The 26,921-nt window shown below is 43.0% G+C and overlaps 3 protein-coding genes across 3 annotated transcripts in view; all 3 read right to left on the bottom strand.

Annotated features, from left to right (window-relative positions):
• Positions 1 to 1,372: 1,372 nt before the first annotated feature.
• Positions 1,373 to 7,813, bottom strand: auh (AU RNA binding protein/enoyl-CoA hydratase). The gene is made up of 10 exons (XM_069677165.1): positions 7,594 to 7,813; positions 6,987 to 7,054; positions 6,816 to 6,903; positions 6,398 to 6,484; positions 5,925 to 6,017; positions 5,699 to 5,755; positions 4,966 to 5,153; positions 4,730 to 4,780; positions 3,574 to 3,621; positions 1,373 to 3,255 (listed from the first exon to the last, which is right to left on the bottom strand). The coding sequence occupies exons 1-10, from the start codon at positions 7,811 to 7,813 to the stop codon at positions 3,178 to 3,180; spliced, it is 978 nt and encodes a 325-aa protein (XP_069533266.1). The 3' UTR covers positions 1,373 to 3,177.
• Positions 7,814 to 9,450: 1,637 nt separating this feature from the next.
• Positions 9,451 to 16,390, bottom strand: nfil3 (nuclear factor, interleukin 3 regulated). The gene is made up of 2 exons (XM_069677164.1): positions 16,220 to 16,390; positions 9,451 to 13,654 (listed from the first exon to the last, which is right to left on the bottom strand). The coding sequence occupies exon 2, from the start codon at positions 13,538 to 13,540 to the stop codon at positions 12,197 to 12,199; it is 1,344 nt and encodes a 447-aa protein (XP_069533265.1). The 5' UTR covers positions 13,541 to 13,654; positions 16,220 to 16,390; the 3' UTR covers positions 9,451 to 12,196.
• A 2,207-nt stretch (positions 16,391 to 18,597) lies between these two features.
• Positions 18,598 to 26,921, bottom strand: part of ror2 (receptor tyrosine kinase-like orphan receptor 2) — a 49,831-nt gene continuing 41,507 nt past the window's right edge. The window contains exons 5-9 of the mRNA XM_069677348.1: positions 25,697 to 25,818; positions 25,287 to 25,601; positions 24,595 to 24,849; positions 22,105 to 22,310; positions 18,598 to 21,587 (exon numbers count right to left, since the gene is read on the bottom strand). Coding sequence (XP_069533449.1) covers positions 20,130 to 21,587; positions 22,105 to 22,310; positions 24,595 to 24,849; positions 25,287 to 25,601; positions 25,697 to 25,818 — 2,356 coding nt within the window. The 3' untranslated portion in view covers positions 18,598 to 20,129. The remainder of the gene's footprint in view (positions 21,588 to 22,104; positions 22,311 to 24,594; positions 24,850 to 25,286; positions 25,602 to 25,696; positions 25,819 to 26,921) is intronic.

Genomic DNA, 26,921 nt, shown 5'->3' with positions numbered 1-26,921 from the left:
AATGATTGAACAGTAATGTGAATAAACTTTTTTGCATTTCTACACTGAACAAAAATATAAACGCAACACTTTTGTTTTTGCACCCGGATGTCAAAACTTGCGACATCTGTGGCATCGTGCTGTGTGATAAAACTGCACATTTAGAGTGGCCTTTTATTGTGGCCAGCCTAAGGCACACCTGTGCAATAATCATGCTGTCTAATCAGCATCTCAATATGCCACACCTGTGAGGTGGATGGGTTACCTGGGCAAAGGAGAAGTGCTCACTAACACAGATTTAGAGAGAAATCGGCCTTTTGTGTTCATAGAAAAAGTCTGAGATCTTTGAGTTCAGCTCATGAAAAATCAAAAGTGTTGCATTTATATTTTTGTTCAGTGTATCAACACTAAATTTGATGAGCATCATTTCTATGCCTTTATTCACAGAGAGGACGGTGGGTAGTGTTGGAAACAAGAGAGTGGCCGACACATGAATGGTGCGGGTCGAACTGGGCGGCTGCTGCTTTAACCACTGAGCCACACCGGCACCAAGAGACGGACATGGTAAGACTAGTGGGAAAACATGGCCCCCCCTTTTGTAGCACACCCTGCTGTAATGAAGATAGGCTTCCTTACCTCTGTTTGTATTACTTGTATTTTGTAAAACAGCACAAGGCAGTTAAATAAGACACAAAGCAGAACAATGTTTTATTGTGTTTTAATGTGTCTCTCAGCTCCAGCTGGAGGCGAGCCTGTGATGAGGAACAAACATTTACTTTGCTTTCATGAAAGCAAAACTTTCATGTTTCACTTTAACAAATGTCTGTTTGAAGTTAATGATTAACTATTGATGATTGGGCAATAGATAACTGATGTTGTTTCCTCTCCAGGGGTTACGTCCAAAAGAGGCCCCCGTGTGTTAGACAACCATTTAAAGGTTCCGGGAGAGACCATTCAGGGAATGGGTGTAGGGGTGTTTTAACAGCCTCAACATGTTGTTCAGGCTTTCTTAGTCTTATATAGAAATGTGTACATACATTAAAAGCATGCTGATTGTCATGTTTCATGTGTCGGTAAAATAAACACCCGGTTGGTCTGCACCTGAACCTCTGCCTCAGTCTCCTGCTGTTGAAATCCAGCCGCTACCTGTCCATCAGAACACTTGCAGAGGGCCGGTCAGAAGTCCGTATGCTCAGAGCCACGCTTTGTAAAGCTTTAAACCTGCTCATTGCTGCTTTGGCTAAAGTATCAAAAATATTCCAAATTAATGCTAAAATAAAATTCTGATATTTACCTTCATGATTTTATTTATTTCACACACCACTTCAGTGCGTGCGCATCACACACAGGAACCAGAGAGCTGCAGGTGAAACGTGAAGGTAACCTGAAATAACGGAAGCACTGCTGAAGCTTGTGTGTGACAGATTTATTCACAGCTGTGTGATGCGCTCTCACAGGTTCACGTGATTCATTCAACAGCTTCATGGCAGACGTCTGAGGCGTTTTACGAACATTCAGATACTTTAATGAAACACGACGAAAACTGATGAGACAGAAGAGAAGGCAACTCAGAGCAAAGGAAGTGAAAGTGCACTCGGGGCAGAGAGGAGGCACACACACACGCACACACACACACACACACACGTACACGTACACGTACAAGGCAGTCAGTAAATAGAAAATGATCAGATGTGTTTTCACATTTTCATCATTAAAGGGCCGACACAACCTGTGGGCTCTGATTTTGTCTTTAAAGTCCTGAAAGTTAAAACATATAATCTTTAATCCCAGGTTAGACAGGATATGGCTCTGCAGGACACACAGCTGAATCTAAATCAGATCTGAGGGGGGAGAGGAACTCAACTCAAGTTTTCAGGACCTTCAAAATCATTTCATGGTCTGACTCAGCAGACGTTCTGTCTGATATACACGCAGTGCGGACTGAGCAAAGAGCGTCCGCTGAGGAAGACGATGACATGTGGCTGAAAGGTTTTCATATTCAGCTCCGAGGACAACATCAGGCTCAGAATCAGGTTTTTACAACATTCATCAGTTTCTCGGAACAAACACCGACCCGTTCCTTCGCACAGTCGTCGTTACAATGAATCCATGTGACGTTTAACTTTTGTTGATGGGATGTTTTCTGAATTCATAAAGAACCTCTGGTGTCTCGTGTCTGATCTTTATTCAGGCTTTGTCTTGTTTTCTTGGGTCACTGAGTTTTTTTTCCTTCCGACCAAAGAGAAGCACCAGAGTCAGGATCACGTCCTACATGAGGGCAGTAAGGCTGTTCGATAACCGGCTGTTACACCTTCTCTTTTAAAAGCTTCTGCTACTTTCACACCTCAGCTCCAGAATAGTCTCACGTGTCAGAGCCTGTAAATGTAGGAACACTTTATGTTCGCGTGTATTTTAGTGCTCATGGGCAGTTAATTTTGTTTTATGATGCTGCTACTGCCGACATGAGGAGCAGGGAAGATGTTACAGGAGGGATTCTTGTGTCCAGGACACGGCTGCAGGTTTGGTTCATGTCAGCCCAAACTACACGTGTTGGTACGGACGGAGATTCGCTCTGAAACGGTGATAAGAACCTCCTCTGGATGGAGACTGTTCAAGTGTTAAAGGTAGGAGTCACGAGCAACACCTAAACACAACCTAACCTCCTGTGCGGCGATGTTTGAAGGGTTTAGTTTTAGTCGTGTTAGACTGTCTGATCTGTTAGGACGAGGGGTTCGTCTCACATCCAAACCTGCAGCCTCTGGACTTCACTGAAGGAAGGAAAATTCTGGATTGTTTATGTTTTTATTTAGAAACAACTAAATTATCGTATTTTTAGCACAGCAAAATAAAAATCACCCATCAATCTTTCTGAGGCATAATTCACAGGTCAGCTCTCTGATTGGTTCACGGTTACTGCCAATCATACTGCAAATGGTTAGTCAGTCAGTAATGTAAGTAGATGAGTAATGCATGTGTTAACCTGTGTGTGTTTTAGTGTTGCAGATGCTCAGTTAGTCTCCTTGTTGCTCCGGCTCCTCCGGCGTTCGCAGACACACCCAGCAGGATGGTCCCTGATGTCCGGCGGTCACACAGTCGTCCTCTGGGTTCTGTACGGGTGGATGTGTTGTCGTGTACAGAGTCACCCGTTAATATGTTGAAGCAGTGGAGCATTATGGGAGCTGAAGGCAGAGTGACACCTCACTCGCCCTTAAATTGAGGACGCCTCTTCTCTTTGAAGGCGGCCAAACCCTCCAGACGATCTTTAGTCGGGATCACCTGGAAACAACACGAAGGTGTCAGCAGCTCTACATCTGAAGTGTTTCTCAGGTCAAAGCTTTCTTCTTCTTCTTCTTCAAATATTCAGGAGATGCTCCAAATTTTAAATTGTGAGACTACAAGGCTAACAGCTAACAGCTAACAGCTAACAGCTAACAGCGCTCTTCAGAGTCGGAGTAATGTGAGGCGTCCCTCTTCTTTCCTTCTGCCGACATTTCATGAACGCATCACGACCCTCAGCAGGCCGACCTAACGCACTGCCGAGCACATGTTGAGCACGTTTCATAAAGCAGGGTGAATACATGTTTGAATACTCACCTGAGCGTAGCACGCCTCTTCGATAGCGAGCCCTGTGGACAGATCCACCTGAAAGAGAGGAGGACACGTGTCGGTGAACGTTTCTAGTTTCTCCCGTTTACTGAATCGGTCCAGAAGCTTTCTAAAGAACAAGGAGAAAAACTGTTTGCACCTGCATGTTGTTGTTTCTCTGCTTCATAAAATAGAGCTGCACGATATATATCCTTTAACATTTGCAAGTGCAATGTGCGCATGTGTAACAGTCACATCGCAGGACTTGTGAGGCAGATTAAGTGAAACACGTCGAGCTGATATGAAAACTCGCCCGTTCCTCGTGTCCATCACTGATCTACAGGAGAAGTCCGCCTGACATCACATGAGTGCAGCTCTTCATCAGAGCAGAGTGACCTGATGCTGAGCCGCACAGTCTGCGTGTCACCTGCCTGTAAACTGTAAACAAGCACGCGACGCTGCTGCACTTTGACCTGCTGACCGGGAACGTGTTTACTTTTAGCGGCTTCAACTGCAGCACACACACGGCCTGAGGTTGTGTGTGCCGACAGGAAGTAGGAGACGGTGAGCTTTTGTCTCCAATAGTTACCGTCACCGAGCCGATCACGCTCATTAAACATACATTTTTATTAACATACTGTAGCAGTAAAGTATCTGCAGCCCACACGTCTGTCTGTATGTTATAAAGAAACGTGTCGCTCCACCTGAACTCTCTCTGCTGATTCATGCAGGTGTCACAGTCTCCAAACCAGGTGTGTTAAAAGCTGGAGCTTTGTTTTGTTTGAAAATAGAAGAACAGAAAAGAAAAAGTCCTCAAGCAAATAAATGATGATCAGAGTTTAAGACAATAAATAAGAGTCATGGTGGTTTAAATCAGAAGTGTTCAAGTGTCGGCCCTGATTGTTTCTATGAGTGGAGTATTAAACTAAAAGAGGACAGTATTAAGTAGTTCAATACGTTTCAGTTTTCTCAGTGGTGTAATTTTCCTGCTGTGAGCCCCTGTGATCAAAGCCCTGTGTGAAGGAGGAGGTGATGGAAGCTGCTGCAGGAGAAGCTGGAGTGTCATGGCTCCTCTGTCGGAGCAGGTGAACCTCCTGCAGTGAAAACGTTACATGCAAAGAGTCAAACTGCCTCCTCAGGCTCTGGTACCTAAATAACAACGTACCTCTATCCCCTGGTTGATGGCCAGTTTTGCCATCCTCACTGCGATTGGACCCTGAGGAGACAGAAATCACAGTTACTTCTTGGTTGCATGGGTTAATAAAGTGCAGCGTGTCATATAAACTCCTCTTGTGATTCGCTTTCAATCAGCACATTCTGACTCTGCAATCATTCCAGGACAGAGGATGTTTTTATAGACATGACGTCACTGCCTCCTCATCGTTTCAAAGGTCTTATTACCTGAGGGTTGATCTCTCGTGCGAGCTCCAGAGCCCGCAGGTACGCAGCGTCTCCGCTGTCATTCTGCTCCACAGAGTGACTGACGAGGCCCAGACGAAACGCCTCGGTCCCGTCCACCGCCCGAGCTGCAAAGATCAGCTCCTTCGCCAGAGAGACGGCGATCGCCCGAGGGAGACGCTGCGTTCCTCCTGCACACGAGAGGAGAGAGAGAGGGACATGGATGGGACAAAGACTCAAGTTATTTCTTATTAAAGTCTGTCTAACAGATTTCAACAACCAGGTTTTCAAAGTAAACTAATACAAAGATTCTGTTTTGTTGTATTTCACAGCTTGAAGCGTTATCAGGAAGCTGTGTGAATCCAATGAAAGGTCACAACTACGGACACACACCATCAGATCTGCTTCATCTGCAGTGACGTGAGCGGATAACTAAACATCTCAAAGTCAGTGAAGATACAGAGAGGACGAGGTCAGGGAGTCCTTCAAGACACTCTCAGAGATTTAATGATAATAATGCTTATTTGTATAGAACTTCAGATCCAAACCAACGTTACGAAGTGTTTTACAAACCATATAAGCCCAACAATAAATACACAACGCTGTCAGAATAAAACAGGAACAGCTTTAAACATTTAAATGGTCTCTCTCACCTGTAACGATCCCTTGAAGTGTTTCTGTGCGAACGTAAACATTTAAAAAAGTAAATTATAAAATAAAAATAATTCAGTTTTACCTGCTCCGGGAATAATCGCAAGTTTGGCCTCAACAAGTCCCATTTTGGCATTATTTGCTGAAGAGACCAAAGAGCAGGATCAATACACATTTATACTACCACTAATACTATAACTGGTGTCCATGCATCGTAAAGTACAATAAAAACACTTAATGTAACATTCATAACACATACAAGTTGAATGACATCATGGGGTAAACATGCAGCGGTCTGATCTGAGTCTTACAGGAGATTCTGATGTCACAGGCGAGGGCCATCTCCAGACCTCCTCCTAAAGCTGCTCCATCGATCGCAGCGATGGTCGGCACCGGCAGGTTACCTGGAAGAGGAAACACGACATGGAGACAGTCAGGAGGTACAACATGTGCACGTTAAGTTACATTATGTTCCCAGAGATGCTGCAGACTGTCTGAGACACTCCAAACATTTCTTTTTTAATTCTGTCAATATTAATGTTTCAGCAAATTATCCATAAAGACAATAAACAACTGAAATTTACACTCATAAAAAAAACAATGATTAATCAGCCGAGAGGTGTTCAAAGCTTTTCATTTAAATACTTTAGAGAAAGATTTAAATAAATATATTGTTTCCCCTTTTAAAGGAGCTCTGTGTCGACAGAGTTACACGAGATGTCAGAGTTAAATACATAAATGAGTATATAATAACAGCCACTTCAAATTGAGCGTCACTGTTTACCCAGCTCTGTGATGAGCGCTCGAGCTTTGGACACAAACGGTCCCACTTCACTCTGATGCATCTTCGCCCTCTCCTTCAGGTCTGCACCTGCACACACACACACACACACGCACACACACACACACACACACACGCACACACACACGCACATTAGCATCAACCAGAGGCCTGTGGCTTCCTGAAACATGTGGCAGAGGAGCTCAGTGTGGTCCGTCACACAGAGGCCCGATGTCAGCCAAAACATTTGTATCGAGGTTTCTGAATATAAATGTCTGATACATTCATACCTGCTCACTAACACAGAGTCAAGATGTAAATATAAAAATGTTAAGAAACAAAGTTATGCACGAACGAGGACTGAGAAGCAAAAACTCTTTAAACAGTTAAAATCCCTCCAGTGAGATAACGAGAGGTGAACCTGCACAGAAGATCCCAGGAACCAAACTGCAAAAAATGACGCTGCGCACTTTGTTGTTCTTCTTGATGTCCTCAACGGTGTCAAACATCTGAAAGAGACAAAAATACACGTCAATGACAAGTTTAAAAAGGTCTTTAAAAAGGTTTAAATGTAACACTCATCCATTCTTACCATTTTCACCAGATTCTTGCTGATGGCATTTTTAGCTTTCGGACGATTTATCCCGACAACAACAATACCTGAAAGACAGAGAGACAACAGGCTGATTAATGATGGCACACAGGTAACACACACCTCAATAAAAAACAACGTGTGATGCTTTATTCAGCCACCAGACAAAACACAACAACATTTAGTATCTCTGACATTTTTACTTCAAGATGATTGTTGCCTTGTTATTGACACAAAAGGCCTTTATGTAATATCATTAGCATTAATTATGTTTATCAAAGCTAGCTGATTTTTATCTGAACTCAGCTCTGTAGCTTTACAGAACAAAGCAACACGTCTACTGTATTAACTTTGTTCGCCATTTAGCAGGGGTGCTGATATCACGTATATATGTGACGTCAACGCGTACCCCTTTCTCCAATAGTGGGCGGGGCTTCCGTTTTGTTTGCGTCCCATTAGCAGTTTTTACACCAGTAGAGTCAGTTTCCGTTTGTTTGAACGTCAACTGGACTTCCGGTTGTGCAATAACAACAGTGTTTTAATCTAAAAACGGTCATAATATGACAGTAACATTAAATGTGGCGCAGTTCTTCTGAGCGGAACTTACCGGAGTCTTCTCCGTCCAAGTACCTGACGCGCAGGTCATCCTTGGAATCGGAGCTGTAGTGTCGTGTCACGGCTACGCGAGGCGATGGCGGCACTTTACCGGAGAACGCATACTGTCTCGTGCAGTACGAGGACGCTGCTAGTCTGCTCAGGCTGTCCCGGTCCGCTGTGTGCACGCGGAAGGCTTGAAACAGGACTCTACGTCCCACCAGGACCGCCATGCTGAGGAGCCGCAGTGCTGTTTGACTTTCAACTATGAACTCAGTCACGTGGTGCTGTCATGTGACTTGTTCCAGAGAAGAAGCACATGAACAGTATGTACTGTTCACACTAGCAGTACAGATACACAACTCAAAATAGGATGGAGAGATAAGAAAAGTAACACATATAAACAAAATCAAGCAGCCTATAAAAAGCTACAAGCGTCTATGAGACATGTTCACGTGGTTCTCTTATTTTTTATTCATCACAATGATAGAATTACCTGTACAAAAAATATTATTTAAACCTTAAAAACACCAAAATATCTTTAACCTGAAATTAAATAGCTGTTTCCTTCGAATATAAAGCTGAACATCCTTCTGAAATGTAAACAGTGTTTCTTCTTCTAGTTCAAACTCAGTTTAAGTTTAATTTCTTAAATCTCTTGTTTATTGCCCTGAAATAATGTACAATTTCTGTCCCCAAAGATGACCTTTGACATACATTAAAATCAGCAACTACACAATAAAGACAGTAAAAAAACACGTCAACAATGACAAACCTATATTAAAAATCAAAACTCAGAACTCAACATGAATAAACAGACCTTACACACCTTAAGATCACCTGACATTTCCAATGTGTTACTGAGCCTGAGACAGGAACCACAAGGTCACAGAGCACCGGGGGGCCGATGAGTTTAAGATAAGAAAATTAAATAGATTTATCAAAACATTACATATATGTTATGACCCTGCTCCGGGGAAGCAACATAGAGGAGTCAGAGGCTTTAAATCGATCACAGTAATCTTTATTGTACAAAAAACCTTCTTTAAACAAAGGAAAAGGTGGCTGGGGCCATTGTCTGGTCCTGGCTGCTGGTTGAGAGAGGGAGAGGGAGGAGCTTGCTCAGGCCTGTATAGACAGCTCCCAGGTGCAGGTGATCAGACGTTGCTGTATGGAGGCCAGGCAGTGCCACACAGCAACACATAGAAGTACGGAGGTCAGGGAATGCCTCAGACAAATGAAAAAAGTGTTAGTTCGATACATAACAATTGATAACATAAGAACTTAAATTCTAATTGCTGGATTGTAAAATTTGACTAAATTTATGCCATTTAATTTAAACATTTTATTCTAATTTTCCCAGTAATTTACCTTTTGCGTGGACCTGATCCTCGCTGCAGCACACTCTCAGGTAAAGCATCGTACAGTAATGCACGTTTCGTCGGTGTAATCTGAGAGGAATTCAGCAACACTTGTGATTTCAGAAAACACTTCAACATGTCACTTTGAAACTTAGAAACTAAACTCTGTCTGCAGCTTTGTTCAGTGTTATTAATTAACAGAGACATTTCACTGCTGAAGTTTCGCCTCAACACGCTGAGAAAAGCAAATCTAAAACTACAAACATGAATGATCATCTCCTGAGTTTCAGTGCCCCAGCACATTTAATTGAGTCCTCGTTTGTGTTGTTCATTTTACCTGTTCTTGTAATTTAACTATGTTAACTTTTTTTTACTGAAGCTATTGTTTGCCTCATACTCCTTCTTCACACATATCTCATATAGTATTTTGGACATAAATGTTAAATTTTATATACATTTTATGTTCTTAGATGTTGAAACTCAAAAGAAGAAAGAAGAAAGAACACACGTTTCAGTGACCAGACATTTATTGTAAACAAAAACTCACAATTACAATAAAGTTGAGAAAAGTGTTCGGATACAGAAACCTGCAGTTCAGGCTGCTGGGACAGTTATTACCATCGTCATCAAATACACACGGCGTCCTTCTGACATCATATCAGCTAAAGTCAGCATGTGGGATGAGCCTTTACATGAAACCCTGACAGTTCTGGAACATCTCGTGTTACAATAACAAAGCTGTGAGAGTATAACGCTGAATCTGTGGAGACTTTTTGGTAATAAAAAAGTCTGAAGAATCTGAAAGCTCCATTAGATGGTTCTCACAATCCTCCAGCCAACATTCCCAGTTTAACCAGCGGCCTGAAAGTTGAAATAATCGACATAAATCCATGAAAAAAAACAAAAGTGAAGCGATATTCAGCAGTGAAGCGGTGAATGAAGCATATTTAAAAGCTAAACTTGAATTAAAACTAAAATCTGTAACTTTGTGCCTTTTTAAACTTCAGCAGAGACAGAGGAATGTGAAGCTCGCCGTCTGTGGTTGTTTCAGCTCGCTGCTCGCTGGAATGCAGCGACAATATCATCGACGTGTACAAGAACACTGCAGTCATGAAGGTTAGCCGTATTAACATGGTAAACCAGGGTGAGGGAGAACAGAGGTGCAGTCATGTACAGGTACCAAGTTTCCAAAACATTTCTGAAAAGAACTTTTTAACTTGATGCTCATAAAAGGGAAGAAAGGGAGGCTCCTCAAAAGCTCCGTGTTTTTGTAGACATTATATATTTAGTTGTAGTACTCAGATTCAAGTATCTCTATGTCACATCAGCAGTTGAGTTTAATTTAAATTCCCATGATATGGTTATTAGAGTGCTATTTAATTCTGCATATTTAAGTATGATTTGGCTTTAAATCTATCCCATAAGCGCTCAGTGTAACGATACAAACAGTGATGAACACATACAAATATAACAAAGCTCTTCTTTGGACGCCAAATCAGTTTTTGCATCAAGTGCAGGACGAGTCATGAACATGTTTTATGTTTTTCAGGAAACATCAATCTCTAAAATATCTTTAACAAAACCTACAAGACGACTTTGTTGTCACTGTTGGAACAGATGGTGCAGCAGAGAACACACATACATCTTTAACTTTAAGGAAACCTGGAGTTATTGGAAGAGTTACAGAGTTCTTTACAGGAAATATGTTGGAAGTTAGTGGGAAATTATTTAAAACCACATCAAATTAAACTCTGCCAAACATTCCTCTGAAGCAGAAGTATGACCTGTGTGCTCGGTGGTTCCACCACGTCACCAACTTACAAAAGCTAAAATAACCAAACTTCACTGACTGAAAATATAATATAAGATTTAGTTTTAAGGCAAAGAAAGGCCCGACAGCAAACCAGAGCCGAACATGTAAAAACATCAGCATCAGTGTTCAGTGACAGCAGGTGAGAACAGCAGGTGTGAATAATAAGATAAGGACAAATAAAAGCTTCACGTGACCTCTTCCAACACGTTGATGATGTCGGTAACACATCACTGAAAAATGATTCATGTAAAGTTTCAAACAGCGTCCACACATCCTTCACTTCAGTTTAGTCACCATAATCAATCGTCTGTTTCTGAACATAAACATTGTTTTCAATCACCGTTTCATTTCAGTCACTTTAACTTTGCCATTTTGTTCCTGATAAAACTTTGGTAAATAAAAACTACACTCTCAAATTCCTCGTCCAGATTATTCACACCAAGAGACTGACACGTTTCCTGAAGAGCATAGTTCGACTAGAAGGCTCTTACTTTGAAAAACTGCAGGAAGTGTTAAAGTTTAATTGACAGACACTTAATGGTGATTGAAAAAACGGCAAAATGGAGGCAAATTTAGTGACGGAAAACAGAAACAAGAGAAAGAAAAGGTGAGAGAAGAGGAACTCTTAAGAGCATTTATCACATCCACACGGCGGCCATTTTTCTCTGACTCACTCTCAGGGTGGCAAATGTTGCTACAATGTCATACTGTTGTTTTCGAGGATCAGAGTCGTATAAATGTTGGCTATCTGACAAATGGTTATCATTTCACCACTTCATCAGGCTGTATTTCAAGGTAAAACAACACATTTTAGAACCTGTTGGTGAATATATGCTACAGCTAACATTAGCATTCAACCACTTCTTTGCTAACACTAGACGGATCGTGTCAAACAACATGAGAGGAAACTAACTTCAGTTAGGAATTTAAGCTTTTCCTTTAATCTAGCCTAACTAACATGTCAGTAGCTAATGGCAATGTTAGCTTGGAATCCATGCCTTACTTTTTGTATAGAGTAACACGATCAAACAGTTAGCTAGGAAGTGGTTGATGCTAACGTTAGTTGATATGGCGCCCTAACCCTTCTGATTTTCACCATCCATCCAGCTAGCAACCTGGAACACAGCAGTATGACATTATATTAGCATTTGAGCTTTCCGCCCTTAGCATGGTGTCAGGGGAAAATGGCCGCCAGGTGAATACAGTGAATTGACGGTAACTTAACAGCTATATAAACAGTAAAATAGAAGCGAACTGAATTTGAATGAAAACAGCGTTCGTGTTGCCTTTGTTAGCCTTCTCTCCAACAGCTCTACTTGACACTCGGCCTTTTTTGGATGTTTTTCATTTGAAAACTTACGGTGATAAAAACACGTTGTAACCCTAATAAGAACCACACAGTGCAACAGCAAATACAGTGGAAAAAACAAAACATACAAAGGTCATTCAGAGGAACTTCCTTCAGATAACGACTCGTGATGATCAGCGGTGCTTTTGGTTGACTCTATCACAGACCCGTGCTGTGTGGTGATCAGTCTCTTCAGAGTGGCCACTTGTGCCGACAGGTCAGCGAGTCCCTGTTTCAGATACGAGTCCTCAGCATCCGAGTGTGCATAGGGTGGCTCTTTTACTTCCACAGCTGGTTTGTTTGGGCTCGGGGTTAGCCTGCTACTCTTCTGCAGTGTCTCTGTGCTGCTTTTGTGCCACTGCTCGGCCCGCTGGGTCCAGTCCTGCATGTCGGAGACCTGTAAGGACAAAGGACACGGGGAGGACTGGGTGAACCCTGAAGAGTCCTGAGCGGTCCGGTAGCGTCCTCCATCTGAACCGCTGACAGGAGAGGAGGACTTCCCAGAGGACTCGTATTCAGGGTCGATTGGCTCCACTTTGATTTGGATGCTTCTGGCTTTGATTCGGAGTTTATGGGGCAAAGCTGATGAGCTGGAATCTGGCACTTTGTGTGTGGAGACGATGACACTTCTGGGGTCGGCTGCAGATGGCATCAACCCTTTGGGGACCTGCTGCTCGTCCTCACCATCAGATGATTTACTCACAGCTCCGTCCTCTGAGCTCCTGGGGGAGTTGCTGGATGATCTGGTGATCTGCAGGAAAGAAGCCGACTGCGGGTAAATACCAGACAAAGGGCTGGTCAGGTACTTCCTGTAGAGTTCATAAGGACTGCTCCCCTCTTGTGCATAGCTGCTGTTCTCTGCTGGTTCCTGCTTGACCTCTGCAGACCTGAAGCTTCCCTGAGGAGCGGAACATGTCCCCGGGGTAAGAGGTGAATGCTTGATGACGGATATGCAGCTGCTGCGCATATGATGAGGCTCTGATTCCCTGCTTGAACCTTCACCAGAACTGGACTGAACAAAATCCTGGTAGAGGTTGACAGAATTTGACAACTTCTGGACTTCTTGTGCGTATGCTGCCGAGGTCAACAGACCAAACTTTAGCTTCAACGACAGCAGCTCGGCCTTCAGGGACGCGTTCTCTTCTCCCAGGGCCATCAGCTTGTTCTCCAGCACCATGTCGTTTATTCGCCGCTTCTCCCTCGAGCGTTTGGCCGCCTCGTTGTTCTTGCGCCGCCTCTCCCAGTAAATGTTGTCCTTCTTCTCATCCGGGATGAACTCCCTTTTCCTGCGACAGGTAGTTTTAGCCTTGAAGGGCATTGCAGAGATTTTATGTCCCATCAGGTCTCTGTTAGATCCTTGTAAGGCCACAGCCAGGACCAGGGCATCCTCTCCACTGTAGGACCCACTGGAGTCCCCCTCTTGCTTGATTGATTGCATATTTTCACTGTAGGCTACTGTCAATGTTCTGTAAAGCCTTAACTTTTCACCATAATGCTTTAAGGCAGCAACAGTAACTGCCACGTTGGATTAATCCACTGATGTTGAGTAAATCTGTGGAATAACAGACAATGGGAGTTTTAGATGTCAGTGTCAAATAAAAACAAAGGTTCAAGTTAAAGGGGAATTCTGGCATTTAAATATGGGGATCATTTTGGCTCAGATTGTTATTCTAAGTGTGTGACAACATGACAGAAAGGATCCCTACAGAGATAGACCTTTTTGTTACAGAGGAAGATGATTGTTTTAACCACACACAGACGTTACATCGCTCTCTGCACACACACCAGACTCCATTGAGAAAAGCAGTAATTTAACCATGCTGGAAACAGGTTGATCTATTCATTTTTTGTGTAATTGTGTGTTATAATAATATTGGGCGGATCTGAACTTACCATTTTAAAACACTAAAGTAACATAAAACATGAAGAAAGTAATTGAACAAGGCAGCAGGAGACCAGCAAGTCCCTAACTCTGAGAGGTTAAAATAACCATTTTTGTCAATGGAGTCTGGTTGCTTTAAAGAGAGTCTGTTTCTGGTTTCAAAAAAGGATCCTCCTCTGTAACAAAAAGGTCTCTCTCTGTAGGGATCCTTTCTGTCATGTGGTCAGACACTTGAAATAACAATCTGAGCTGGTCAGTGGAAAAAACTACAAAACGTTTTATATTTATTAGCCATTTAGTTTTGTCAGAAAATATGGTGCAGGATTAGAAATACCGGGATTCCCCTTTAATGAAGTATAAATAGATTATTACAGCCCGTCATCACCTTTAGGTTAAAGATATCTGAATAAACTTTTAAAGTAACCTCCTCTTCCAAGTATAAAACAAAGGCTTAGAGTGTCGTTCCATTAAAAAGGCAACTTTGCCTATTTTGGGCTTCCGAGCTTCCATACATCCAGTACAGAGGGAACAAAGGAGTACAGTCAGCTGTAATCATAACACGTGGCCTGGCAGAGGCTCAAAACCTGAAACACACAGACTGTAACCCGAGGCCGACATTACACACAGACCCACAGACCCACTCACACGTAACTAGGCTGTTCTTCCTTTAACTGTATTTATTATTCTTTATATTTTTATTGTACTCTCTGAGATTTAAATAGGGCTCGACATCTTTTTGCACTCTTTTCCCAACACATACATTCTTTTACGCTTGTACAGGCCTACATCTGTTTTTTGTGAAACACTTTGCTTTAAAGCCTGTCTGCTTTTTAAAGCGCTGTACAAATGAAATAACCTTGAAACTTTAAGTTATAATAACTGCTCAGTTTAGTGAAATTAAGAGGGTTAGGGGTTACATTTCCTGTTTACCTCTTCATGGGTCTATATTTATGCAGGAAATGTTGAAAACACGGCTAATAAATAAAAAGTCAGAACCTTATCTGGAATGAAATCTTGAGATGTATTAGGTCCCTAACAAACACAGTTTTAGGCAGTCTGTTTGGTCACGTATAATTCGGTTTCATGCCATTTTTTTCTTTTTCCTTACACGCGTGATTTACTGCGAATGTTTGCGTGAGCCCGGTGTTGTAACAGATTACAGATGTTGCACAGCGCTGCGGGGTTGTGCAGGGATGATCCCTCCCTTTTGTCTTCTCTAACGAGGCAACATATGACATCAACACTAAATTTGGACCACACGTGATTAAAATGGGTGGTAATGTTACCGCAACGTGAGCTACAGAGAGCTCGTGTCGGACCGCAGCGGCCCGGCAACACGTCCTAATGCCCCAGATTCCTTCATTGTGTCCGGATTACACAATAAACTCACCCCGCTCCCCCCTCCCTTCCTCCCCCCGCTGTGCGTCTATGGTTGAGACATTATGCAATATTTACTGTGAGGCAATAACATGTTTGTTCTGTTCTGTATGTCGTAAGTACACAAATATGTGACTAAATAAATAATAAATATGTGTAACAGGCTGTTCTGAGACAATGAGGGCATTCACGCTGTTACTACATGACATCACTGCGATGCTTACTCATGACACTGAAGCGTGGGGGTCTATCTACGCCCTGAAAGTGAGCTGTGATAATGATGTGAGAATGGACTACATAAGATACATTATCGATAATAACCACACTGATCTGTTTACGTCATACATGGGTTAATAACTTATATTGTACAGCCACACAATAACAGCAGCCATACAGCTTTGATTACGTTACAGCCGGACATTTCTAATTCTGGGTTTCCCCGCTGTGTCGCAATCCGTAAACTCCTGCTTCTGCTAGGCCCACGAGCCCGACTACATTTAAATACATGGCTCTTATTCTAGTGGAAATTAATATGTTTTTATAACATCGTATGCACAAGGAAGCTTCTAATTATAACACAGCGTAATGAAGATAACGCACGTAGCCTTAAACTTGAGCTTACACCTGGAATGTGACTCCTAACGTGGTTATTTTAAGTTTAAAATTGGGTTAACAATCATACAGGTTATCCACATGACATAAAAATACATAGCCTATATCTTTAAACTATAATGACACAAAGATAGATACCCGCCGCTGTGATTCACAACGCATAAACACACCATCCCGCATAAATCTTTCCAACACAAGGAACAGGAATAAAGCTGGTTTACTGTAAACCTGAAATCCAAACTGTACCTTTTCTCGCACCTGGTCGGAGGTTTCGGTCCCCGCCGAGCATCCGGCTCAGGGTTCAGGCTTCAGGTGTTCCATCAGGTTAAATAATCAGGTAAGTAAGTCAATAAAAATCCTACAAGTTGCGAAGAAGCTCCGCTTTCTCCTCCCTTGGCTTTTTCCTCTCAAGGTGGCTCCTGACTCATGGATCTGTGTTAGTAGGTCACTGCTTAAGTGTATTGGCAGCGTATGCTTAAATGACAGCCACTACAGCCAATAGAAAGGCAGCATTTTCCAACTTCGGCCAATGACGTTCAGCTTTGGCAAAGAGCTCAAATCTCATTTAAAGCGTGTGTCGTCATCGACTGTGCGCGTGTGGGGCGTTCAGGTGTGTCAGTTAAACCACACTGTGGCTGGAATTTAAAGATACAAATGTCAGTGGCATTAAAAGACAACAGCTAAAACAAAAAAACAAAACTCGTTTTAAACTTTGTTCGTAGAGTTTCTTTCATACACAAAATGCAGCTCAAACTGCTTTACATTAAAAAGTAAAAATAATAAGTTATTTATTCATAAAAACAGAATTACAGATCCGATAAAAAAGACTGTCAAAAGAAAATAAAGTTAGTAAATTAGAAAGAGATAAAAACATAATCTACGTCCTGCCTGAATAAGTAGGTCTTCAGTTGATTTTTAAAAATGTAAACAGCGTGTTTATAACAATACTATAATACAACTGTACTATAATGTACATATTCTTACATATTGATCATTTCTTTGTTTTCCTGCCTTTTTTCCATTGTTAAGTTTCTACATACATTTTATTTTCTACTTTCTTATATTTTCTCTTTGCTTTAAAATCTAATCCAGAATGTGGAAACTACAAAGAAAAATATATAATCTGAAATATACACAACACCACATTTTTTCACTTTTAGCGCATGCATGCAACCCACATGGAGTTGGTGGCTGCAGACATTGGCCGTTACCGTCCTACTTTGTGTAATGTTGCATCACTTTATTTGTTCATACTGATAAATACCGCTAGGGGTCGCTGTTGGATAGCGTGTGTGAATGCCGCTTGTACCTGGAGGTCCTGAGTTAAGATGGCTGCTGCTGCTGGTTCTTACCGGACACGCTGCTGCTGCTCACATGTGAGGAGTTTACGTCTGTTTCAAGGTGAGCACTGTTTTTGTTTGAGAAGCAAACCGTTATATCAGTATTTCATGCTCACAAAAAGCAACATTACACATTGAGTCATCATAACATGAGTCCATAGGGCAGATTTAATACTGGACTTGACCCACTTAATTTTACCTTCAACTTTTTCTTTAGCTTTGAGTTTAGAAAAACAACCAACAAAACATGCAGACAAACAAGGAGAAACTGTGTAACAAATCCTGCATTTCAGCCACAACTTTCTACTGAAGTTTTATATTAAGTATTCAAACTTATCATGTTTTCTGTGGTAGCGCCCTGCCTTTAAATGTATATTCTCTACATTTACATCTACGTCTTCTGCATAGCTTTGTGCAACTTCCTTTGATAATTAAGCCTATTATATGCTCTGTTTTTTCAATTTAGGAATCCTAATTATTAAAAAATATGACAATTTGAAAAGTGCTGCAAAACACTACCCAACATGTGTTTGTAATTGGTTCAGCTGGGAGGTACAGCAAGTTTGAAGAAGTTTCTAAGGCTTGTAGGACCTAATCCTCTTTATGAGTAAGAAGAGGGAAGTTTTCTCTGCTCTCGTTGGCGGCACAGAGCTTTGAGATGTGAGATTAGCTCACCGTTTTAAAGCGTTTCACCCAATGTTTATCTGCTCTTCCTGATTCTAAAAGAAAATGGGTCAAACTAAACTCAGTGTGTAGGTTTTTAACTGAATAAAAGTACTTTTAGTCTTTCCGTTCTTTGTTCCTCTCCTCGTGTATACCTCTACATTTTTCTGGTCATAGGAAAATGTTAATTAAAAACGCAGCTAACCCTAACCCAGCTCTTCGTCTTCTGTTCCAGACATTTGACCTTAGTTTCTCCCGACCGTCTCTGTTGTTTACTCTTCCACTCTAAACTGCCGCTGCAACGTAGGCGCTCGTGACATGACATGCCAGCTCCCCCAAAAGTGAAGCCAAAACCTCTCCATCGCCCTCTGGAGGAGAGGCTGTTGGTTTAGTTTTCTATGGGCGGAGCATTTTAAACGTCAATATCGTCTTCAATCATGTTTACTAACATTTGCTTAAGAGGACTATGACCTGTGGTTGAAAGGTCCATAAATAAGTAAGTGCACATATGCTAACCTATTGTTTTGATGTTCAGTATATTTTAGGCCTAATATAACATGACTGTGCAGTGAACCATATATTAAACATTCAATGACAATCGATGTGATAGCACATGATTTCCTTCTCTCACTGAGGGAAATTCACCGTTTTATTCATATGACTTTACGTGGACATTATATGGTGAGCAAAAAACAATGCAAACATGTGGTGGAAAGGACAAAGTATTAACACTAGGCTTCACCAGTAAAGAACAATGATAAACGAATAAAATGCGTAAACCAAAGTACATAAATTACAAATCTGTACAACTTGGTTCGCAAAGATGTTACAAGTCACGTCGTGTTCCAAAATACATCTCAGTGAGTACAATTATTAACAAACTAAACCGTAGACTTTTCCTTTCACAAATCCTACAACATTTTTATCCATCACAGATTCTCTGTCGTTCTATGCTCATGTGTTTTACAAACATAGAATAACAACCTCAAAAACAACTTTATAGGTCATTGAAAGTTGCACAAATTGTGAATGAGCAAATCACTCGTCCAACATAATTGAAACCAGGGTTCTGTTCTGGGTTCTGGTAGCATCGCGGGTTGTGCAATCCAATTAACACAGCTGTATGGAGGGGTGTGGTATCCAGAGTTGGGAGGGTTGGTGTTGGGGGCATGAAACCGACCAGTGAATGGCCTTGTTGGCATTTAAAGAGAAGCGGCTCATAGTGCGGCAAGCTCTAAAGTTCTTGTGGATAAGAAGATCTTTTTGTGTTGCACAGCAACGGCAAGAACAGAAACTCTTCTTAAAGGCAACAGAACAAAAAACAGTCCACAGAGGATTGTGTGATTAGTTTTGCTCATTCATTGACACAGAAGTTTGAGAGGTACAAACATGAGGCACACTTGACATTCAAATGTGTGGGTTAGTTAAAAAAACAATCAGTCACTGTTCTGCACCTTACTCACTGCACTTTATGCTGCTTCTGAAGTTCTGGCAATTTCAGGGCCACTGTCCTTCAAACAGCACCAAATGTATGCATCTGACAAGTAAATTGACTGTCCGTCTCTGGAGGATCATTCTCACCTAGCAATGCTGAGTCAGGCACAAGTTGCGAACGAGCCAAACACTTACCCAAAACCTTGAAACCTGAGCTCTGTTCTGGGTTTTGGTAGCAGTTCTTGGCTGTGCATTTTAATTGAAACAACTTTATCACTGGGTGTGGTTTCCAAAGTTGGGAGGGTTGGCGGTGTGGGCATTAATCCCACTCCTCTTGCCTGCCAATGAATAGCCTTGAAAAAGCGTCCTCAAGCTCTCTGTGCATCAGAGAAGGCAGAACTCTGATCAAGAGAATGAAACCTCTGAGTTAGTTTTGTGTTGCACAGCAACATCAGGAACATAAAGTCTTCTGAATGGCAACATAATAAAAACAAGGTCTATACAGGATTGTGTGATTACTTTTGCTTTACCGTAGACACAGGAGTTTAAGAGGTACAAACATGGGACACACTTGACATTCAAATGGGTCAGTTCTATTTAAGAAACTCATAGAAAAACATTCAGTCATTGTTCTGCACTTCACTTGATGCTGCTTATTGAAGTTTTGGCAAGCACAGCTCACAGATTATTTTAGCTTTACTGTCCTTCAGACACAAGATTTATGTGTCCGACAAGTGAATCACCAACTCGCCAGTCTGTTGGGGATCATTGTCACCTAGCAGCTCTGTTTCAGGCACTGATGAGTCCTTGTTTTGTTCTAGCTCTTCTGGGGACGTCCTATCAGCGAAGTCCTCCTCGTTGGGCTTGGAGTCCTCATTTAGCAAAGCTGCTCGCTCTGTGGCTGAAGTATTGGAGGGGGCAGTGGTGACATACCCTGTAGACGTGGATCCACTGCCGCTGTGGTGAGATCCCGCTTTAGGAACCATCTGTGGTGGGTGGTGCATCTGCTGTTGGGGCATGGGCATGGGTATTTGCATGGGGTAAAAGTTCTGCAGATATGGGTAAGCTGGCATGGGGTGGTATCCGTTGACAGGGATGTAGAGCTGCGGGGGTACCATTGACCGATGCATTTGCCCCTTCATGGGCATAAACTGGGGCTGATGGAACGGCGATGTCTTCTTAGGACTTGTGTAGCGTGATGCATTGGCTGTGCTCATGCTGATGTTGCTAACAGGGCTGGTACTGAGGGAGCTGGTCTGGGTGGTGTTGCTGGTGCCAGAAGTCTGAGCGGAGCTGTTGTAGTTGGATAGGCTCTCCCAGGAGCGCAGACGAGTGTGGATGTCCTTGAAGCGAGGCCTTCTTGTTGGGAACTCACTCCAGCATTCCATCATGAGAGTGTAAATCCAGGCTGGGCAATCATCCGGAGAAGAAAGCAGCTGGTGGTTTTGCACCATCTCGATCACATCCTGGTTGGAATATCCGCAATACGGCTGCAGACCATAGCTGAAGGTCTCCCACAGCAAGACACCATAAGACCAGATGTCAGAGTCGGTGGAGAACTTGCCATACATGATAGCTTCTGGGGACATCCAGCGAATTGGAAAAGGACTTGTACCCATAAGATTGTAGTAATCCGCTGAGTAGACTTCTCTAAACAATCCCAGATCCAGGATCTTGATGCTGAGTTTGTCAAAGACCAGAATGTTTCGGGCAGCGAGGTCCTTATGGACGACTTGCTGGTTGGAGAGGTACTCCATTCCTGCAGCAATCTGGGTGATGACATGAAGGAAATCAGCCTGCTCCAGTGTGGATTTGACCGTCTTGTCATCATCCGAGCTGCCAACGTCTGAGTTGGGGGATCGCATCACCAGATACTCATGCAGGTCCCCGAGGCTTGAGTAGGTGAATATCATGCTCATGGGATGCTCTTTGGTAACAACACCCAGCAGACAAACAATATTCTGGTGCTGCAGGTGAAAGCGGACCATGGCTTCATGTCGGAATTCCTCACAGAGAGTGGTGTCGACCTTGTCCTTTAATGTCTTGATGGCCACCACCTGGCTCTGCTCTCCAGGTGCAGTGCCGTACAGGTGGCCCTTGTAAACCTTGCCGAACCGGTCCTCACCCAGCTCCTCCATAAACCGCACTGCTGACATGTTAATCTCCCGCAGCTTGGCCTGCAGGCACAAAGCAATAAATACAAATACATGTCATCAAAGTGTATGGCCAACAATAAAAGCCGATGTAAAACTTTAGCACTGGAATGCAACAGGTCACTTTCCTTTTTTTGTACTCACTCTTCAGACGGAAACCAGCACTGCCTTTAAAAACCCAAAGCATCTGTATTTATTGTATTTTTTAAATACTTGTATAAAGTATTTGTGTCATTGTTTGGACTTGCCCAGGGACAACAGATGGTAACCAGCTGTCAGCTATATCTGGTACTGTGCATCTCTGTCTTGTGTAAGAAATGTTGTTGCATGTGGCCTCTGACTAAAGAAATGTGATCGAGATAATGATAATACCCAACTGTGTTGGTTGCTGCTTTAGACGAGATATGGGGAACTAAATTTGGAGATCCTTGAATATTAATTGTTGACGGACATCAAAACACAGAAAAGTAGTTTATAACTCAAAGGGGAAGGAATTTATTTACATATTTATACTCTGCCCATCAGAGCCCATGTGTATTACCTGGTGCTTTTGTTGACTGAGCAGAGACAGCTCCATGTCCTGGTTTGGTGAGCCGCTGAGCTGGCAGCGAGGAGGTGAGTCCATCGATTCCTTTTGTTTATTGCGACACATGCAGACCAGGAAGAAGAGGCAGGCGATGACCAACGGGATGGCAATCGCAGGGATCAGAATGAACAGGATCTCCTTCCTGGGGTTATCGGGAGGCTCTGGAGGGAGTTAGTAAACAGAGAGAGTAGCAAATAAGGATCTCTGATATGTGTTAGAGGATGGATATCAACAGGTTGCTGAGGTAGCTACTTGTAAACACAGGTAGCCCCGGCCTTAATCAGCCCTTGCTTTATGGTGAATTTGACTTAAAGTGGGAGCATCATTTACTTAACGAATATCATGCTGTATTGAAGAAGACTTGAAACTAGAGATTGTGACAATACTCTATTGGAAAAAATGTTCATATCAATCATTTTTTATCATTTCATTTATTGTAAGCACTTCTACATTGGCTTCACTTTTGAAATTAAGAGGCTACATCCACTTCTTTTAAATCATCTATGGTTTGGAGGGCTCGATGACCACAAGCTCTCGACCCTGAAAGAAACAGGACAGCCTCTCCTACTCGGCAGCAAACCAGACGGAGGGTCAGGGCCAAGTCATAGGGCCAAGACGGGGAATTGGATGGGGGCCTAAGTACTTTGGCAGTGCAAAGGTGGGCCTTGAAAGATATCAAGCAGCACCTCCTTCACAGAGCTGAAGGATGAGAGAGCTCGGTTTGTGAGCCAACAGAGAGGAAAGTTTATGGATTCCAGAAGTAAAGTTTCTGTTGACCTTCACATTGTCCCAGAAGTGTCTGGTGAAAACTCTGTCTGCATTTTAACTGGGCCCTGTGGTCCATCGTACAAAGGAGCGGTGTAATGCCATCAACAACAGGGACATGTGATGACCGTAGAACCAGCCAACAGCTTCTTCAGCAGATCTCAAACCTCCAGGACAAACACACTTCTGAAGAAATGGCAGAGTTTACAGCTTGTAGATCACATCCTTCACATTGCAGCGCTGAAAGATTAATCACAGGGCAGTCCTGCACAACAAACCACATATTCAGCTTCCTAGTCTCTTATTTCAGTATGGAAGACTCTAATCAACACAAAGCCTGAACTCTAAAGTCTCTTTCACACATTCATTCGGTGACGATGATGGAATAAACCGACTGAACTGATCCAGAATCTGTTGTTTAAACCAGCAATTTATTAACACAATGTGACATTCAGACACTACCGACAGTAACACTAAACTGGGTTCATACATGATGACAAAAGTCCATCATACATCACAGCGTCACGGTGGGAAGGTGATACTTCTGTTCACAACACATACAGGCAGGTAACTCGGCAGGTGTTTGGTTCAAAAGTCACATGTAGTAAGAAATGAGCTGTCAGCTCTCTCCCTGACGCTGGAACTGCTCTACAGAAGTAACAAGAACGATTTCCTGTGTGAAAATAATTGCTGAAGAAAAATTGCCTCGAACTTTCCCAGAACGATCTGGACTCAAACGCAGAGATCGACTGATATGGTATTTTTAAAACTGCTAATGATTTCAGGAAAATACACCTTGTTCATGTGGAATTTAAACCACTGGTTAATGTGAGGTTACTCAGAAGGCTGTGTTCTTCCTGGTAGACGTTATGACCCAGATGTTAGTTTTGTCTTTGGTTGGGGAAAAAGAACAGACTTATCTGATGGGACAAGAATTTCCTTAATAGCACGAACTCTGCATATTTTACAGGTTACTTAACTTTATGTGAAGGTAAGATATTAACCATTTACTACTTGCTTATTGGCATGTATATTTGTACCATATTAGCTCCTTGTTAGTTCTTATAATGCACTTATTTCTGCCTTATTCTGCATGTCTGCAAATACTACAGTAAGGAAGTTATTACCTCATTATGCTCTGCTCAGTATTGTTGTACACGCACCTTATAAAGCCCAGACAGAGCAAAGGATATTAACATCGTACTTCATGCACAACAACATCCTTACTTCCTATCAATAGGCAGTAACATGGAGCTCATTCTTAGGCACTCCTCATGCTTCCCTTCTTTGAGCGAGGTATATGATGTCTCATTGATGTAGTAGGGACACGTTAGGTTCAGGGTCACATGTCCTGTTGTTTGTGTTCTTAAATCTACAGAATCCAATTTAGTTGGGATGAATTAAAGATATTTAAGGTCAGATCTTTGCCTTACTTTTTGCTAAAAGTGAAGCCACTTATTTAGAGACTGAGACTGATAAGTAAAACCGCCATTATGTTCGCTTAAAGACTCGTGTGAAAGGAGATTTGCTACCACAAATATATACACATAAATAGGTTGCTTTAGCCAACATGGCACAAATCCTGATGATACCTGAGTTTCACCGAACACTCACCTTAGAAACACCTGAAATGTAAACAACCATAGTAAATATTAAGAGTACAACAACTGTGACACTCACTGCAGGGCTGGATGTCACACAGGTCCACCCTGACCTGAGGGTCCAGGGTGAAGCACCACGGCGCCTCCATCTGTCCCCCGGGGTTACGGCAGAAGTTGTGGCTCCCCCACAGCTCGGGGTGTTCCTTGGACATGTGGTGGCTGTGGGGGTACTGAGCGCTCCACGGCTGGCAGTGATGACCCGACTTTGTGACGCTGACTGTGCCTTTGTAGTCGGCCCCGCTTCCATTATAGCAGCTGTGATCTGAGGGGGAGTCTGTGGAGCAGACAGAGACTCAGTGAGCAAGTTTCTTTAGGCATGGCATTAAGAACTAGTCCTTTATCAGCTGGTTATGTGATTGACACGTTAGGTCAGTGCAACTTCGTACAACATGGTCACAAATGTCCAGGTCTAAATGACTAATGTACAAAGGGTTTTTAACATCCAGTGGATGTGTTCAACCTGCAGCAGTGAAACAGGCTGTAATGGCTGCAACATAATCCTTGATGGGTCAAAGGTCGTCCACTAAAAGTTGTTGTTGTTTCCACTGACAGGCTCAGATTGTTATTCTAAGTGTGTGACAACATGACAGAAAGGATCCCTACAGAGATAGACCTTTTTGTTACAGAGGAAGATGATTGTTTTAACCACACACAGACGTTACATCGCTCTCTGCAAACACACCAGACTCCAGAAAACAGAAATCGACCTACATGGCCCCAGTTTCTCCTGCGGCACTCCGATCCGCATGCAGGAAGCAGCTTCACTGGTTCCAGGCCGCGGCAGCAGGTGGCAGCTCGGCAGCTCCAGCTGCATGAGGATCATGGGGTTGGATCGGGCGATGGTGTACTCGGCGTGACACAGGTCGTTCTCCAGGGCCTCGCACTCGTCTCTGCAGAGCTGACGCTGCCGGGGGGCCCGAGAGCCCTCGTCGCACAGAGGGAAGACGTAGTAACAGAAGGACGGGATGGCGAACCGGGAGCACTGATCCGACAGGTGGGTGGAGGTGCCGATCATGGTGAAGGCAGCTAGGAGACAAAAGGAAACATGTAACCACAGACATCCTTAATATTTAGAATGATACCCAGTCATTATTAAAAAGAGAACAGGTGTGTGTTCTTACCTGTGATGCGGTTCTCGCTCTCGCCCTGCATCTGCAGAGACTCCACATAGATGCTCTGGTTTCCGATGAAGCGAGCGCAGGCGATGCCTCGGTACGGCTGACAGAAGCCTTTTTCACGCGAGCTGAAAAGAAACAGTGAGCTTTAATAACTCTATCATACTACACAGGCAGTATGGAGACACATGAAACCTGCAGAGATAAAAGGCACATACATGTACAGGTCTGAGCCTCAGAGAGAAGACTCGTGTTTGTACTCACGTCACATACAGTCAGAGTGCTCTTCCAAGTTCATGCAGTAACCACTTCCAGGGTCATAATAAGACAATATTATGATCCCCTTGGCTTAGCTTCAGCCAGTACACACACTCACACTCACACACACACACACACCCACACCCACACACACACACACACACACACACACACACACACACACATTAGAAGTGTGATGGCGAGCAGCTCTCACTGGAGTGATCGAGCTGTGTTATGATTTTCTCGTCCATTGTTTAAACCAGTCACGTCTGCAACTCGTCAAATCTGCCCGCACACACACTGCAGCTTTAAAACATTATGTAATGGAAAAGTCATCAACACGCTGATTTCTGCTTTTCCTTTACGCTCTGCGTTTAACCCTGAACGCCTCCTCTTACAGAACAAACTCCTGTTGCTGTTTTTGTTTCTTGATTTCAGCCAAATATCTGCGGGCAGCTGCTAGTTAGCATTAGCTCCCCTTCAGTCAGAGACGGACTGAACAAAGTAGAAGCTGCTCACCGTCGACTCTTTTAGCTTCACCTCTCGTGACCAAAGATTAAACATCGTTAATAAAAGAGTGTTTACGTCCATTCCTCCAGATGTCACCGTTGAATTCACTTTGACATATCCGAGATGAAAGAGTAAAACGTGATGAACACATGAATATGAGAGAAACACAGACGGTGTGTTCAGGTGGGACACAGACGACCTGAACATGAGGCCTGATCACAAAGTTTATTGATGCTGAATCCACCAACCGTCTCAGGTAGAAACAACAGTGAGTCTATAAAAGGATCAATGTTCGCCCGGCTCACGCACACACACTGGGTGGATTGTAAAGTCTGATGACAGCCGGCAGAAAATGACTTCCTGTAGCACCAAACCTTCCTGAGGCCCCGTGAGGAGGCCGGCCTCCTTCATAACCCTCCAGTGTCCCAGTGATAAAACCACACATTGTGCGACGGCTGCGTCC

This window comes from Semicossyphus pulcher, unplaced genomic scaffold, assembly GCF_022749685.1.
Source record: "Semicossyphus pulcher isolate SPU_LCO1_2020_fin unplaced genomic scaffold, fSemPul1.0.p SCAF_28, whole genome shotgun sequence".
Classification (NCBI taxonomy): Eukaryota; Metazoa; Chordata; class Actinopteri; order Labriformes; family Labridae; genus Semicossyphus; species Semicossyphus pulcher.
The sequence above is the reverse complement of the archived record's forward strand: the minus strand, read 5'-3'. Positions and strand labels throughout refer to the sequence as shown.